This window comes from Schistocerca serialis, chromosome 4 (assembly GCF_023864345.2).
Source record: "Schistocerca serialis cubense isolate TAMUIC-IGC-003099 chromosome 4, iqSchSeri2.2, whole genome shotgun sequence".
Classification (NCBI taxonomy): Eukaryota; Metazoa; Arthropoda; class Insecta; order Orthoptera; family Acrididae; genus Schistocerca; species Schistocerca serialis.
In genome coordinates this window covers 431,457,878-431,470,408 of record NC_064641.1, presented here as the reverse complement: position 1 = coordinate 431,470,408, position 12,531 = coordinate 431,457,878, and the positions used below count along the sequence as shown (strand labels likewise).

The window sequence follows — 12,531 nt, the reverse complement described above, 5'->3', positions numbered from 1 at the left end:
AGCAACGTCAATGCAAATTCAAACTGTAGGCAGAACCAGGACTAGAATGCGGAATCTTTGCCTTTCACAGGCAAATGCTCTTTAGATTAAGATGTCCAGGTGCCTTCACTACTTTACTTCCACCAGTACTGTCTACCCTCAGGTTCGTATACTGACCTGCCACACAGTTTTCATCTTCCATGTAGTTAAAAATTAGCGAACACTTGATTGCAAAGCGAAAATTAACTGTGAGAACAATCTCCTTGGGTTGTGGCTAAGCTATTACTCCACAGCATCCTTTGTTTCAGGAGTGCTAGTACTGCGAGGTATGCAGGAGAACCTCTGTGAAGTTTCGAAAGGTACGAGATGAGGTACTGGAGGTAGCTCAGCTTTGACGGCAGTTTGTGAGTCGTTCCAGGACAGACCAGTCCACAGAGGATTTGCTGGCCCAAGGTAAAACTTCCAGATTACTGTCCCAGTCCAGTACACAGTTTCAATGAGCCAGGATGTTTTAAAAATCAGCTCCCCATCTAAAACTGAGTGGAAGCTCATTCTGTAAGAATTTAATAACTTCACTTTCTTCGAGATATAATTAAATCTTTATGGCTAACTGTCATAAGATGTATCTATGTATTGGACTGTCTAGTGATAGGATTAAACTTTACATTGGTTGTCAAGAGAGTGACAGAGAATCAGGTTCCTCGTTATAAATATTCCAGAGACTGTAAATTTTGTTGCAGTCTTATGTCATTGGGCACTGTTATTTGTTGCAATGAGATAAACAGTGGCGCGGCTCGGGAGGAGCTGCGACGAGCCTTCAGAGTCGGATGTGCTTGTCGGGCGGCCGGCTTGAGGAGGGCTCGCAGGCGGCGTGCGGACACGTGGGGCAGGCGTTTATCGTACTTACCGGGGACACGTATCCCCCCGGCGCGATGGCGGCCGCGGGCTGCAGTTCGTCGAGGGGCGGCGCGGCGTTGGCCGCCCCCGTGCTCACGAGGGCGGTGGCGGCGGCGGCGGCTGCGCCGCCCCCCGGCGGGAGGTCCAGCAGCGGGTGCGTGGGCGGCGGCGAGCTGGAGGGCTGGCCCGGCAGGCCCGGCGTGGGCGCGCTGCCCGGCCGCCGGCCGCGCGACCCGAAGTGCTCGAAGTTGCGGTAGCATCCGGTCGCCTGCGGGCCGCGGCTGCCCCCGCCGCCCCCGCCGCCGCTGGCGCTGTCGCCTCCCGTGCTGTTGCCGTCCGCCTGCGACATGTTGTGGCCTGCGCACACCGCGGCGCTCGCGTTACTCGCCTGCACCGACTCGTGTTTTTACGCCTATCGACGTCTACTTCGTATGGACAGAAAGTTAGTCACCTTCAAAATGACCGTCAGAATGAACACGGCAGAAAACTGATCGGCATGGACTGTGGGAGCAGAGCTGCACACAAGGCCCTGGTACAGTGGGCGAAAAAGTGACTACGGTGTAAGAGGGGCGCTCGTGTAGTTTCAATTACCACTTCGAAAAAAATAAGTTAAATAATTATTATTTTGCATATATACAGCTACATGTGTACAGTACGCATTGAAACCTATGCACCACAGCACAGTAGGGGAGGCATATCAGAATGGCCCATCCCATCTCCACTGTATCAACGCGCTGTGCCTTCTTTAGCGGCAGACTACGGTAATATATTGTGGGGCTTCAGTATGTTTCAGATATGTAATTGCTCCAGTCGCCCTTATTTAGCTGTGCTGTCGACAGTGACGTCAAAAGTGCCCAGTCCGGCGCCATACAGCGTAACGTTTTTGTATAAATTATATGGATGCGTCACGTCTGTTCTTCGGCCATGCCCGAAAGAACAGGAACCACACAATCACCTAACTGATGTAACTGATTCATCTCGGTAGGCAATGGATCCACAACCTGCAGTGTGATGCACGTTTTTTGTTCGACCACCAGCGGGAATCTAAAATCGGCGAGAATGGGGAATATTGCCGGGGACTGCGGATAAGTAGTGATGGGTCGGTGGGTGGGTCATCTGGGGAGCATGCCGACACAGTCCGGGCATTTGCGATAGACACTGTGTCTAGGTGGCACAGTGGTTAATGCAACTTCCTAGTAAGCAGGACATTCCAGGCTCGAGTCCCAGTCCCACACACATTTTGACTAATCACCACCTGATTCCGCATAAGGACCCGATGATGCTCAGACCTCATCCACCTTTAATTTATATAAAATGGTAATGTTTTTGTTATGTGCCTGACACTTTCGTTTCAACTTTCCGATGGCCGATCGCAGGAGCGACGGGCGCGCAACAAGAACGTTACCTTATATAGGCCTGAGCTGGCCTCTTCTGACATCACTTGTGGCATCACAACTATATAAGCACGACAGCAGCAAGCTAATATCAGTCACCCCTCGATAACGGGCAAGGACACTCTTCCGTAAGCTCGTGGATATTCAAGCGCTTGACGTGGCTGGAACCTAGCGTAAATGTTACTATACATCGCTTTGATACCACCAATTCGTACAAAAAAAATGTCTAATCATGTAATTTTATTTTTTCGAGCTGAAAATTAAAACTTCATGATTGCTCCTTCTACTGCAGACATGTGGTAGTGCGTTGTCTGGTTGGACTAATTTTGTTTCCGTCTGTTTCTCAATGATTCGTCTAGATGCATTCCTCGTAAGCCACAGAAAGCGTTCCAGAATGTCTGAAAACAAAGTATTGTACAAGCTGATTATTATGACGATATTTTAATTAAGCGTAAATTGAATCTTTAGTCGGCATAGCAGGTATCTTGAATCTGCTACACCTAGGTGCCGTAAATAAAAGACGTTTGCCTGTAACCTTATTGCTGAAGTTGACATTAAAAGCCCATTCTTACAAGACGATTAATCTTGTGTTGATCAATGTCGTGACTGCTTGACATGAGTAATACGAAAGAGCAACCTTCATCTCCACTGATCCGCAAAGTACCAACGCAGGAAGTTTACTGAACAAATCTAACGGTCTGAAACAAACACGCCAGGGAGGGGTAGGGGGGGGGGGGGGTGGGGGGGTGGGGCATCCATACACCATTGTCGGTCAGGTCGTTGCTGTGGTAGAGATAATAGAACGTTGGCACCACGTAAGTCATAAATTTGTACAGCTCCTCTTATAGGAGTTTCTTATTGGACCTCATGGATGCGTTACGCTTTACGAGGTGGATGGTGACTAAATTTTTGTCCAGTAAGATTAAGACTAAAAGCAAAACTAGATACCAGCATTGTAATAATTGTGAGTACACCGCATTCGTTCGTTTCAGCGAGTCAAGTTTCCATTACGCTATTTAGTAACAATAAAGATCCACAGAAAATAACTATTCTCCTTGTTCTCATTTTCCACATATTTATCGAACTAATTTGTCATTTCAAGAACGAACTTTCACTTTGCAGCGGAGCGTGCAATGATTTGAAACTCTCTGGCGGATTGAAACTGTATCGGTGCTGCTGAACAAACGTTCTTCTTCCTGCCTTACGGGCTAACTCTTATAAGCAAGGCGTTCTCTTCTTCCAAGAGCGTCAGTGCTGCGAGGTAGGCAGGAGAACGTCTGTGAAGTTAGGAAACGAGGAGAGTTACTGAGGGAAACAAAACGATGAGTTTTTATCTGCTAAGAAGTTCTAGAAGCGTAATTTCCCTTATTCTCAGAAAATTCTTCTTCTTACTACATCCTAACTTAACAAGTATCGGTAAGGAAAAAGTGAACACCACATTGAAAGTGAAGTTAAAGACGCCACGTTTTACATTTATGTTCTTTATATCAAGTTAAAAATAGAATTAAAAAAACGTATTCACGCTTCCAAGGAAAACTATTCCTGATAGTTATTGATACCTATATCCATTAATCTTATTTTAATTGTAACGAGTCAGTAAAAACACCTTAATTACCTGTAAATGTTTATCTCTGTAAACGTTTCACTATATAGTAAAGAATTAAACGAGTTTTGAGTTATTAAGTAAGTGACGGAAAATTCAAATAAGAACGACAGAAGCGAGTCATTAAATTATTTTCCATGTAACGAAAGAACCATTTCTCTGAGCACATATTTAATCAGAGCGATACTAACAGAACATTTGCAACAAAACTCACTACCATGAGTCCAAATATACGCTGGCAGTTCAGAAAAGACAACCTAACGGTTAATATTAATTGTTGATTCGGAGTTTCCTCGTCCCTGTCTTTAATGCACTTAAGGCTGTGGTCAAGTTTCTTTGGTGTTACGTTATGTTTTACAGTATTTTCACATAATAAAGGCAATCTTGACTTCTTCCTTTATTTTTTTGTATTATTTTTAGGTGATAGTGGAGTCCCATGTGGGAATTCTGAGGAGGGTCTATTAGTGTGTCCCACTTAAGCAGTAAAAGAATTTGTCACCACTGGTATGTCTTCACACTCAGATAGCGATATGTTCAACCGATTCGGCTCAAGATTTTGTGACTCGAACTCAAATATTAACGACATACGAGCAAGTACAATTTTTGCAAAAGTTACTTATAAATATTTTGCTGTCAGACATTACATTGCTAATAACTGAAAATTCACTCTCTACAACGGTATGTTACGTCACTAATAATGAAAGGTATTACAATATTTTGGGTTAAAGGCAAGTTGACTGTAGGAAGAAGGAAAATTTTGCGTAATGTGTCCGTAATTTTAGAAAGCATTTAATGTCCTTAATAGGTCTTGAGTTGCTTTTTGATTTCTCATTAACTGTGTATTAAATCTAAAAAGAAAGGTATTCGAATAACTGCGTCTTATCACTAAATTTTATCTACTAGGTATTCAGGTAAACACTAAGTATTGAAGTTCGCTGTCAGCTTCCTCACTTTTATATAAACGACTTCCTTTCTCTTCAGTTAGCGGGCACTTATGAAGCGATAGACTAAATTGAAAAGAAAAAAGAAAGTGATACGAGATTAAAAATAGAATGTTAATGCGGATCATACAAATGTCGTTGAGAATGGATAACTAACTTTTCGTTTGACAGTCTAGGTAATATCATGTAGCAGCGAGTGGTGTGAACAGCTGAGAGTGTCATTTATCTTGCACGTTTAGTCGAAATACCATTATGTGTGACTGAAGGACTGCACAGGTGTTAGTGTAAAGAGTAAATATCGTACTTTGTGAGACAACGATAGGAGGCTGGTCACAGCTAAGTCCTAAACGAAGTTGTCTATAGGCAATAGTTAGAAAAATTTGGTTTAAAGAAGATACAAAAACAATAAAGAAGGCTCCAAAACTAATGAACGAATCATAAAAAATTGGGATCAAGCAAAATGGAAGATATGAGCTATATGTTTATGTAGAATACAGTTAATATATTTTTAGAACTTCAGTAAACCACTCTCAAATTTAGGAGTGCTTATTAGTATTTATTATCAACGAATTAAAATACAAAATTGTGAATATATTAGCGCTGTATAAGACTCAAATTTATGTTGTCGTTAATTGCCAATTGAAACCGCTTCAGCAAGGTGTATGAAAGAAGAGATTAACACTATTATATCTTATCTGAATTTGCTTAACAACAATTCGCGGTCTGCAATTTACAGTTGTGATAATAGAATTAGTAGACGTCAATGTCTGCAAAGACGAGTTACTTCAAACTATAGAGTTTCTTCTAAAAAATACGCTTTTAAAAATAAAAGGTTTCTGCAATTATGTTAATCGTAATATTAGGTTAAAAGCACTCACAAAACTGAAAGTGAACTACTTTTCAAATAAGTATATTTTTTGTGTGTATGTGCGTGTGTGTGTGTGTGTGTGTTTGTGTGTGTGTGTGTGTGTGTGTGTGTGTGTGTATGAGAGCTAAGCTCTTGAGTGCCGTGCTTGGGGAGGCAGCCCGTGGCCCAAGCCTCGCAGGTACATGGCAGCGCTCGAGAACTCTTGACGAGCATTGTCTCACAAAAGGTGTAGAGCAGACATGCTTGTATAGTAGCAAATGCAGATATGAGATAATAGTGCAGTGTGACGATGACCTTGGTGCTCTAGGCGCCGTGTGAAGCGGACGGGAGGCGAGGGCGCCGCAAGCTACCGGCCCAGTTCTGTGGGAGAGCCAGTGTCGAACCCGAATCCTCTGGAGATCAGGGCGGACTTGTCACCTGCCGAACACAACACAACACAGCGCTCAGCGCGTGCGGCAAGCGGCGCGCCGTGCTGCCATCTTACGGCCAAGTTCCGAATCTAAGTGGTAGGGCTGCTAACATCTTATTATCCCTATTCTCACTTCTGCATTACCCTATAAGTGTTGTGAGCTACCAGTGGGAAATAGCTGGATGTGATGCACAATGTTGGAAGTGGGCAGTTTGTTACCTTTGCTGTCTGAAATAATTTGATGTTCTTCAGATGAGGCACTACAAACCTGCCGAATCTATACATATACATAAATCGATGTATGTGTGTATACTCTACACCATCCCTAAACCACTAGATCGATTTCAACCAAATTTGGTACACATATTACTTATTGTCTGCAAAGAAGTACTGTGAGGTGAGTACCACCTAGATCTAGTAGGGGTGGGGATGGCGATGGAAAAGGATTGGTAATGCTTGGCATCTAGGCTGCCTGCAAGACTAGCATGTTGCACAGTTAGTATTGGAATGAGTTCCAGGGTGTATACTTTCAGATGAATGCAGCTGAGCAGACAGAGTGGGGAGAAGGAGGTAAGGGGAGGGGAAAGATGAGATGAGCAGAGAAGGGGGAGGAAGAGATAGAGGGAGGAGGAGACACACAATGTGAGGGGGGAGGAGGAGATAGAAGGGGCATGAGAAGCTGGAAAGAGAAAAGCAGGACGAGGGGATGGACAGAGAAGGGAGAAGAAGAGGAGACAGAGAGGTGGAGAGGGATGTGGAGGACATGGACAGAGAGAGGAGAGGGAAGGGGGGAAAGATGTGTGCAATATGTGTAGCATACGTGTACTCAGTCGAAGTCACAAGTAAAACGCTAGTATACTATAAAAATATTCATATGCTTGTATGTATGTATGTATTTTTCATATCTCCTCCCGAACCACTGGATTGATTTGTAATGACCTTGATACACATATCACTTACTATCTGGAAAGATGTGTTTTGGGGTCAGAATCACCTACTTTCCATATAGGTGGGTGTGGAAACGAGAAGGGGGTAACATAGAAGCATACCACCACTGAAAGGAACAAACAGCAAACCGTACAGCAAACTGAAATGTGGTCATATCGCTAAACAGCCTATCAGACAACTGTAGCCAGCCAGACTAGAAGATATCTATAAACATTTAGTAGTTTTTACTTGTAGCTAAATTTTCTGCTTAGGTTTTTACACACTGCTACATAAGTCAAACATGTCTCCTGCTGTCTGAACTGTTATATTTTAAAATAACTTCCCTAGAATCTTTATTATACATGGTATAATGTCTATAAGTGCGCTGACGACAGTGTTCTCAACAATATTAAATCAACATTTACTTCATTTGCAGACTGATAATTATAGCTATTACGTGTTACGTGTTTTCAGTTTGGTTAGTACATCAAGGTACAAGTGGTAAGAAGAAGCCATTAATGCGTATTTTCACCTGAACAGCAGGTCACATGTTGAAGTGTGATGCATGGACACAAAACGGTTAGTCTCTACTTACAGGCGTAGTCCTCTTATTGGTACACTTACGACTGTGCAGAAAACATCAAGTAGTACATTATGTGATTGCATTTTTAGGACGACTGTTCGACACAAAAAAGAAAAAAAAAACTAACATACTGATGTGTCTACATGTTAAGGTAGGTGAAGGGAATATTTGTTACTGTTGGTCAGCAAAAGAAACGTTACACTTTCCCCAAGCTATGAACATGATTTATTGTGTTATTTTGCAGAGAGTTACAGGAAAGAGATACAATTTTTTAAAATACAACAATAGTTGTTTCTAATGTGCACTGGAATCATTGAATCCAGATGTGTACAAATCAATTTGAATTCCATTCTTATCATGTTTAGTTTGGGAGCTACAACCCTTCAAAGATTCAGACTCAGATGACACATGCTGTATATAATGCAGTGCACGTTATAAAGGTGCTGCGGACGAGATGCAACGTTTCTGAGTGTCTTGGAGCGACAAGCTTCCTCGATGAGCTGTTAGACTGCCGACTGTGGCCGTACGCGGCCGTATATGCGACAGGTCGAACCACACAAACAAACGGGGTTTAGTGAGCCGCAGTTTCTGAAGTCGGATGAAGATATCATGTATGTACAACGAGTATGTTAACATGTTGCAGCCGCGCGGGGTTAGCCGAGCTGTCTCGGGCGCTGCAGTCATGGACTGTGCGGCTGATCCAGGCGGAGGTTCGAGTCCTCCCTCGGGCATGGGTGTGTGTGTTTGTCCTTAGGATAATTTAGGTTAAGTAGTGTGTAAGCTTAGGGACTGATGACCTTAGCAGCTAAGTCCCATAAGATTTCACACACGTTTGAACATTTTTGAATATGTTGCTGATGCTCGGTGAACGTCGATACGATGCCACTGAAGCAGCCTTGGCGTATGCCGTGAGATATTCTAGAAGAAGCGTTCCAGAAGCCATTACGTTCTTACATGTGGAACAAAGACTTCAGAAAACAGGCAACTTCGGAAAGCACTGCAATAAGGGACCAGACCTGCCAGAAGTGAGGGGAAAAAGGCGTTTTTTTTTATCTGCAATACTGCACGATCCCCACGTCAGCTTAGGAGACGTTGCTGCAGTCGCTGGTGTCAGCCTTACATCTGTGGGGTGTATCGTGCAGGGTCACAGGTTTCACCCGTATCACATGTCACTGACACAGGAGCTGCATGGGAACGATTTCAATTCTAAATTACTTTCTATGAATGGACCATTAAAATTTCATTCTGAACTCCTTAGAAGGTGCTATGTTCTCTGAGTAGTCCACGGTCACAAATTATGGTACAGTGAACCGTTATAACATGGACTGCTGCGCTGAAGACAATCCTAGGTGCGTACAGCCCATCGAATATCAATGTCGGTGGTCTACTAACGTGTGGTGTGGAATCCTTGTGGTTGAAATCAACTCTCCACAGTACTTCACAGGTAGGCCGTCAGGTGAGATGTATGAGGCTTATAGGTATGGGATGCAGCATGATAGTCAACCAGCCCATTCTGCACATGCTGTTGTGGAAGAACTGAACAACAGATTCCCTGGAAGATGATTGGGGCACCAAGGTACTCATGTATGGTCGACACAGTCGCGCAGTTTAACACCAGTAGATTTCTTTTTGTGGGGATATAAAAAATAAACGTGTTTGTGGCACTGAGCCAACAGCCCCAGATGATTTGAAACGGCGCATTGTGGAAGCATGTCGCTCTGTGACACCGGCGATGTTACATCTCGTCTACAAATCCTTTAGAAAGCGCATTGTGTTGTGCATTCCGGACCGTGGACCCACATTTGAACACCTCATTCAAATCAATATTCCACCACCAGAACACTCATCACCACATAATCACGTATTACGTACAGAATGTGGTATCTGGCTCTGAAACTTTGAAGGGTTGTAGCTCCCAAACTAAACTTGATAGGAATATGATTTAAACTGATTTGTACACAGCTGGTTTCAATGGTTTTAGTGACGACAGAAACAACTATTGTTCCACTTAAAAAATTTTATCCCTTCGCTATAACTCTTTGTAAAATAATACAACAAACTATGTTCGTAGCTCCGCAGAAAGTATTACGTTTCTTATGTTGACCTACCACAATAAATTTTCCCGTCACCTATTACTTTGTAAGTTACTGAGACAAACACTTTTACTTTTTACAAAATGATACTGACGAAGTTCGAGGGGTTTTAGAGGGTGTTGTGTAGATGAAGTTGGGAGCAGGAACCCGTGTCTGGAAACATCCTCCAACGACTCTACGTGAAAGGTGTATCATCCACTGGATCTTCTAAATGTCTGACATATCGAAATGAGTTTTGGCAAGAGACAGTACCACATGGTTTTTATCTCCACCAGATACTAGTAATTATGCAACATTTTCTGTGGAATAATATAATCTTTTAAGGGCCGTCGACAGCTGGTGAAATGAAAATTAATACGATTTTGCAACAAGATAAGTAATGAAATTACACAATTATTTTTATGGTGAGGATGTGCTACTTCACAAGCTACTAACCCGTCTTGACCACAGTTACGCATTTGACAAACCACTGTTTCCGAATTCTGTTGCAATTACAATTGCATTGGCTTATTGGTGAGGGGACATTGTGTAAACTCCACTATGTTTTTGCAAAAGAAAACGATTTTAACTCATAGTCGCTCTTGCCTTTCATCACAATCTACTATAATTTCGCGCAGTGTGATACTTAATTATGAAATATCATCAGTAACGAATCAAGCTACAAGATGCAAAAGCATCATATTCTGTTATTGAATAGTTCCTCCAAAATAGTGTGAGAAAGATTCCAGCGCAGCTGCCGTGAGCACGCCTCCATTTTGTCAATGCAGCATGTTGGCCACATTAGTCCTGTCAACGAAGGAAAATTGGTGAAAAATTTCGTGTAGCTGCAAATTTTGGTTCAGTGGTCGTGCTAGTGGGGGGATGGAGTGTATGAGTGACACCCTAAATATCCCGACGCTGAAGTGTGATCGTGGGGCTATGGGATGGGGAGGAATTTAATTTTTCTAGATTTTTCTTGAATGTCTCGAAAAGCGCGGAATTTAACGTAAATGGTTCCCAGTACAAAATTAAACTACATTACATTTCCTACACACAAAACCCTATTGATTTTGTCTCTTTGACCATTAGTTTCCACGTTGCAGGCGATAAAAAAATTGCACATTATTAAAAATAGTGTTTTAATGGCGTGTTTATGTCGATGTTTATTGTTAAACGAAGTTGGTTAAGAACAATTATTAAAAAATTTTTGTACCACATCTAAGTGTAGCGGAAGTATGTTAAGGAATAAATTGTCTTCTGGGCATGTGATAGGGGAGGGAGGCGGTGTGTGAGGTTTGATAGTTTGAGGGTAGGTACGTCGCCGGATTTTGGTCATGCGTTTCCCTTCTTCATACGTCTGCATAATGAGCAAAGAACGGGCAATTCCCCATTCTCTCTACGGCAGTATGTCACAAAAAGCAACTTCAAGGTTTTTCACATAGTTATACCAATACTTCCGCATTGGCGACGCAGTGTAGATACATCTGTGTGTGTGTGTGTGTGTGTGTGTGTGTGTGTGTGTGTGTGTGTGTGTACGGATATGAATTACTAATAATACAAACGTAAGAATAGCATACGGATAGAGTCTACGTAAATCTGTGTACAGTGTTCTACAATGCTAGACGGGAAATTGATTTTTAATCGCCTTGTACGACAGCTGTAGCGTTCTTCCAGGAAAGACAACTTCTCCACCATGAGTGTTGCCCGCTCTTCCATTTACAGACACACTGTACTTCCCTCGAATTTCCTGTTCAATTCTGTTTTGCGATTAGACTAAATATTTCATTCTTGCTTGTACAGCGGAGTTATTCTCATTTAATTAAGTGAGTATTTATTTTCAGTTGCTAAAGAGCTGTTGTGCAAAAAGCTGAAGTTCTGAAGCTGTCAACTCCCTGTCACACTAAAGAGCCTGCCCTAACTGAAACATATTGTCAATATGTATTCGACAACATTGATTTCATTGTCTCCGCTATCAATGGCTGGAATACTTTTCCCAGTTTGAGGTTATCGAATGAATCACTCCATCTAAAGCTGTGTCAACATCTGAAGAGGCCCAGGGGCTTAAATTGGTTCCCTCTGTAACAGAAATAGGTCGCCTAGGTGTTAAGGAACTTCAGATATTTCGATACAAGTCAAGCAATGCATTACAGCAGATAACTGTTCTAGATTTAAACATCATGAGTCCTATTTCATCAGGCACCCACCTTGCATGATACACTGTAGATGTGGCAAGTGGCTCCATTCATTGCAGTCCACTCTCTAACTGCCAGCACTTCCTGAATGGAAGATATTTATGTAGTAGCACAGTTAATTTAATGGTGAAAGAATTGAAGTAACTTTGTGGGTATTGATTAACTCACCACCAAGTGACTGCAACACAGTTACACGGCTTTACAATATGCTGTCAACGACGCAGAGCAGCAGGATGCCACATTTATCAATCCGGCACCTTTCCTACCAACACTACATACATCACTGACGACATCACACTTACAATCAAGCACTTCTCTGCCATTGGTTACAAGAACTTATTTTACTTAAAAGCTCACTCAGTAAACTGCAAATAGGTACTTACTTAACAAACTAGAAATAATTCCACTATATAAATACGAGTTAGGTGAAGTTATTTTATCTACTTACGTAAGAGAATGGGATCGGATACGCTGGGAGATTGTCTGAAAACTGAAAAGCGAGCATGGTGGAGGAAATCGTCTTTACCAGAAGAAAGCTACAACGGCCATACAGGATGACTAAGAACCACTTTTCCCTTCAGCACTGTAGAACACTGTGCAGCGATTTTCATAGACTCTTGTCCATATGCTTTTCTTGAGTTTGTATTATTAGTGGTTCATATCTGT

At 42.4% G+C, this 12,531-nt stretch overlaps 2 protein-coding genes across 3 annotated transcripts in view; both read right to left on the bottom strand.

The window, feature by feature from the left end:
• LOC126475023 (period circadian protein-like) overlaps window positions 1-999 on the bottom strand; it is a 267,326-nt gene extending 266,327 nt beyond the window's left edge. Inside the window, exon 1 of one of the 2 annotated variants that reach the window (XM_050102563.1) lies at window positions 887-999. The gene's annotated coding sequence lies outside the window, so the exon portion shown is untranslated. The remainder of the gene's footprint in view (window positions 1-886) is intronic. The other variant, XM_050102564.1, reaches the window with a different exon arrangement.
• Window positions 1,000-5,972: 4,973 nt separating this feature from the next.
• Window positions 5,973-12,531, bottom strand: part of LOC126473850 (potassium voltage-gated channel protein Shab) — a 194,057-nt gene continuing 187,498 nt past the window's right edge. Inside the window, exon 5 of the mRNA XM_050101179.1 lies at window positions 5,973-6,099. Coding sequence (XP_049957136.1) covers window positions 6,029-6,099 — 71 coding nt within the window. The 3' untranslated portion in view covers window positions 5,973-6,028. The remainder of the gene's footprint in view (window positions 6,100-12,531) is intronic.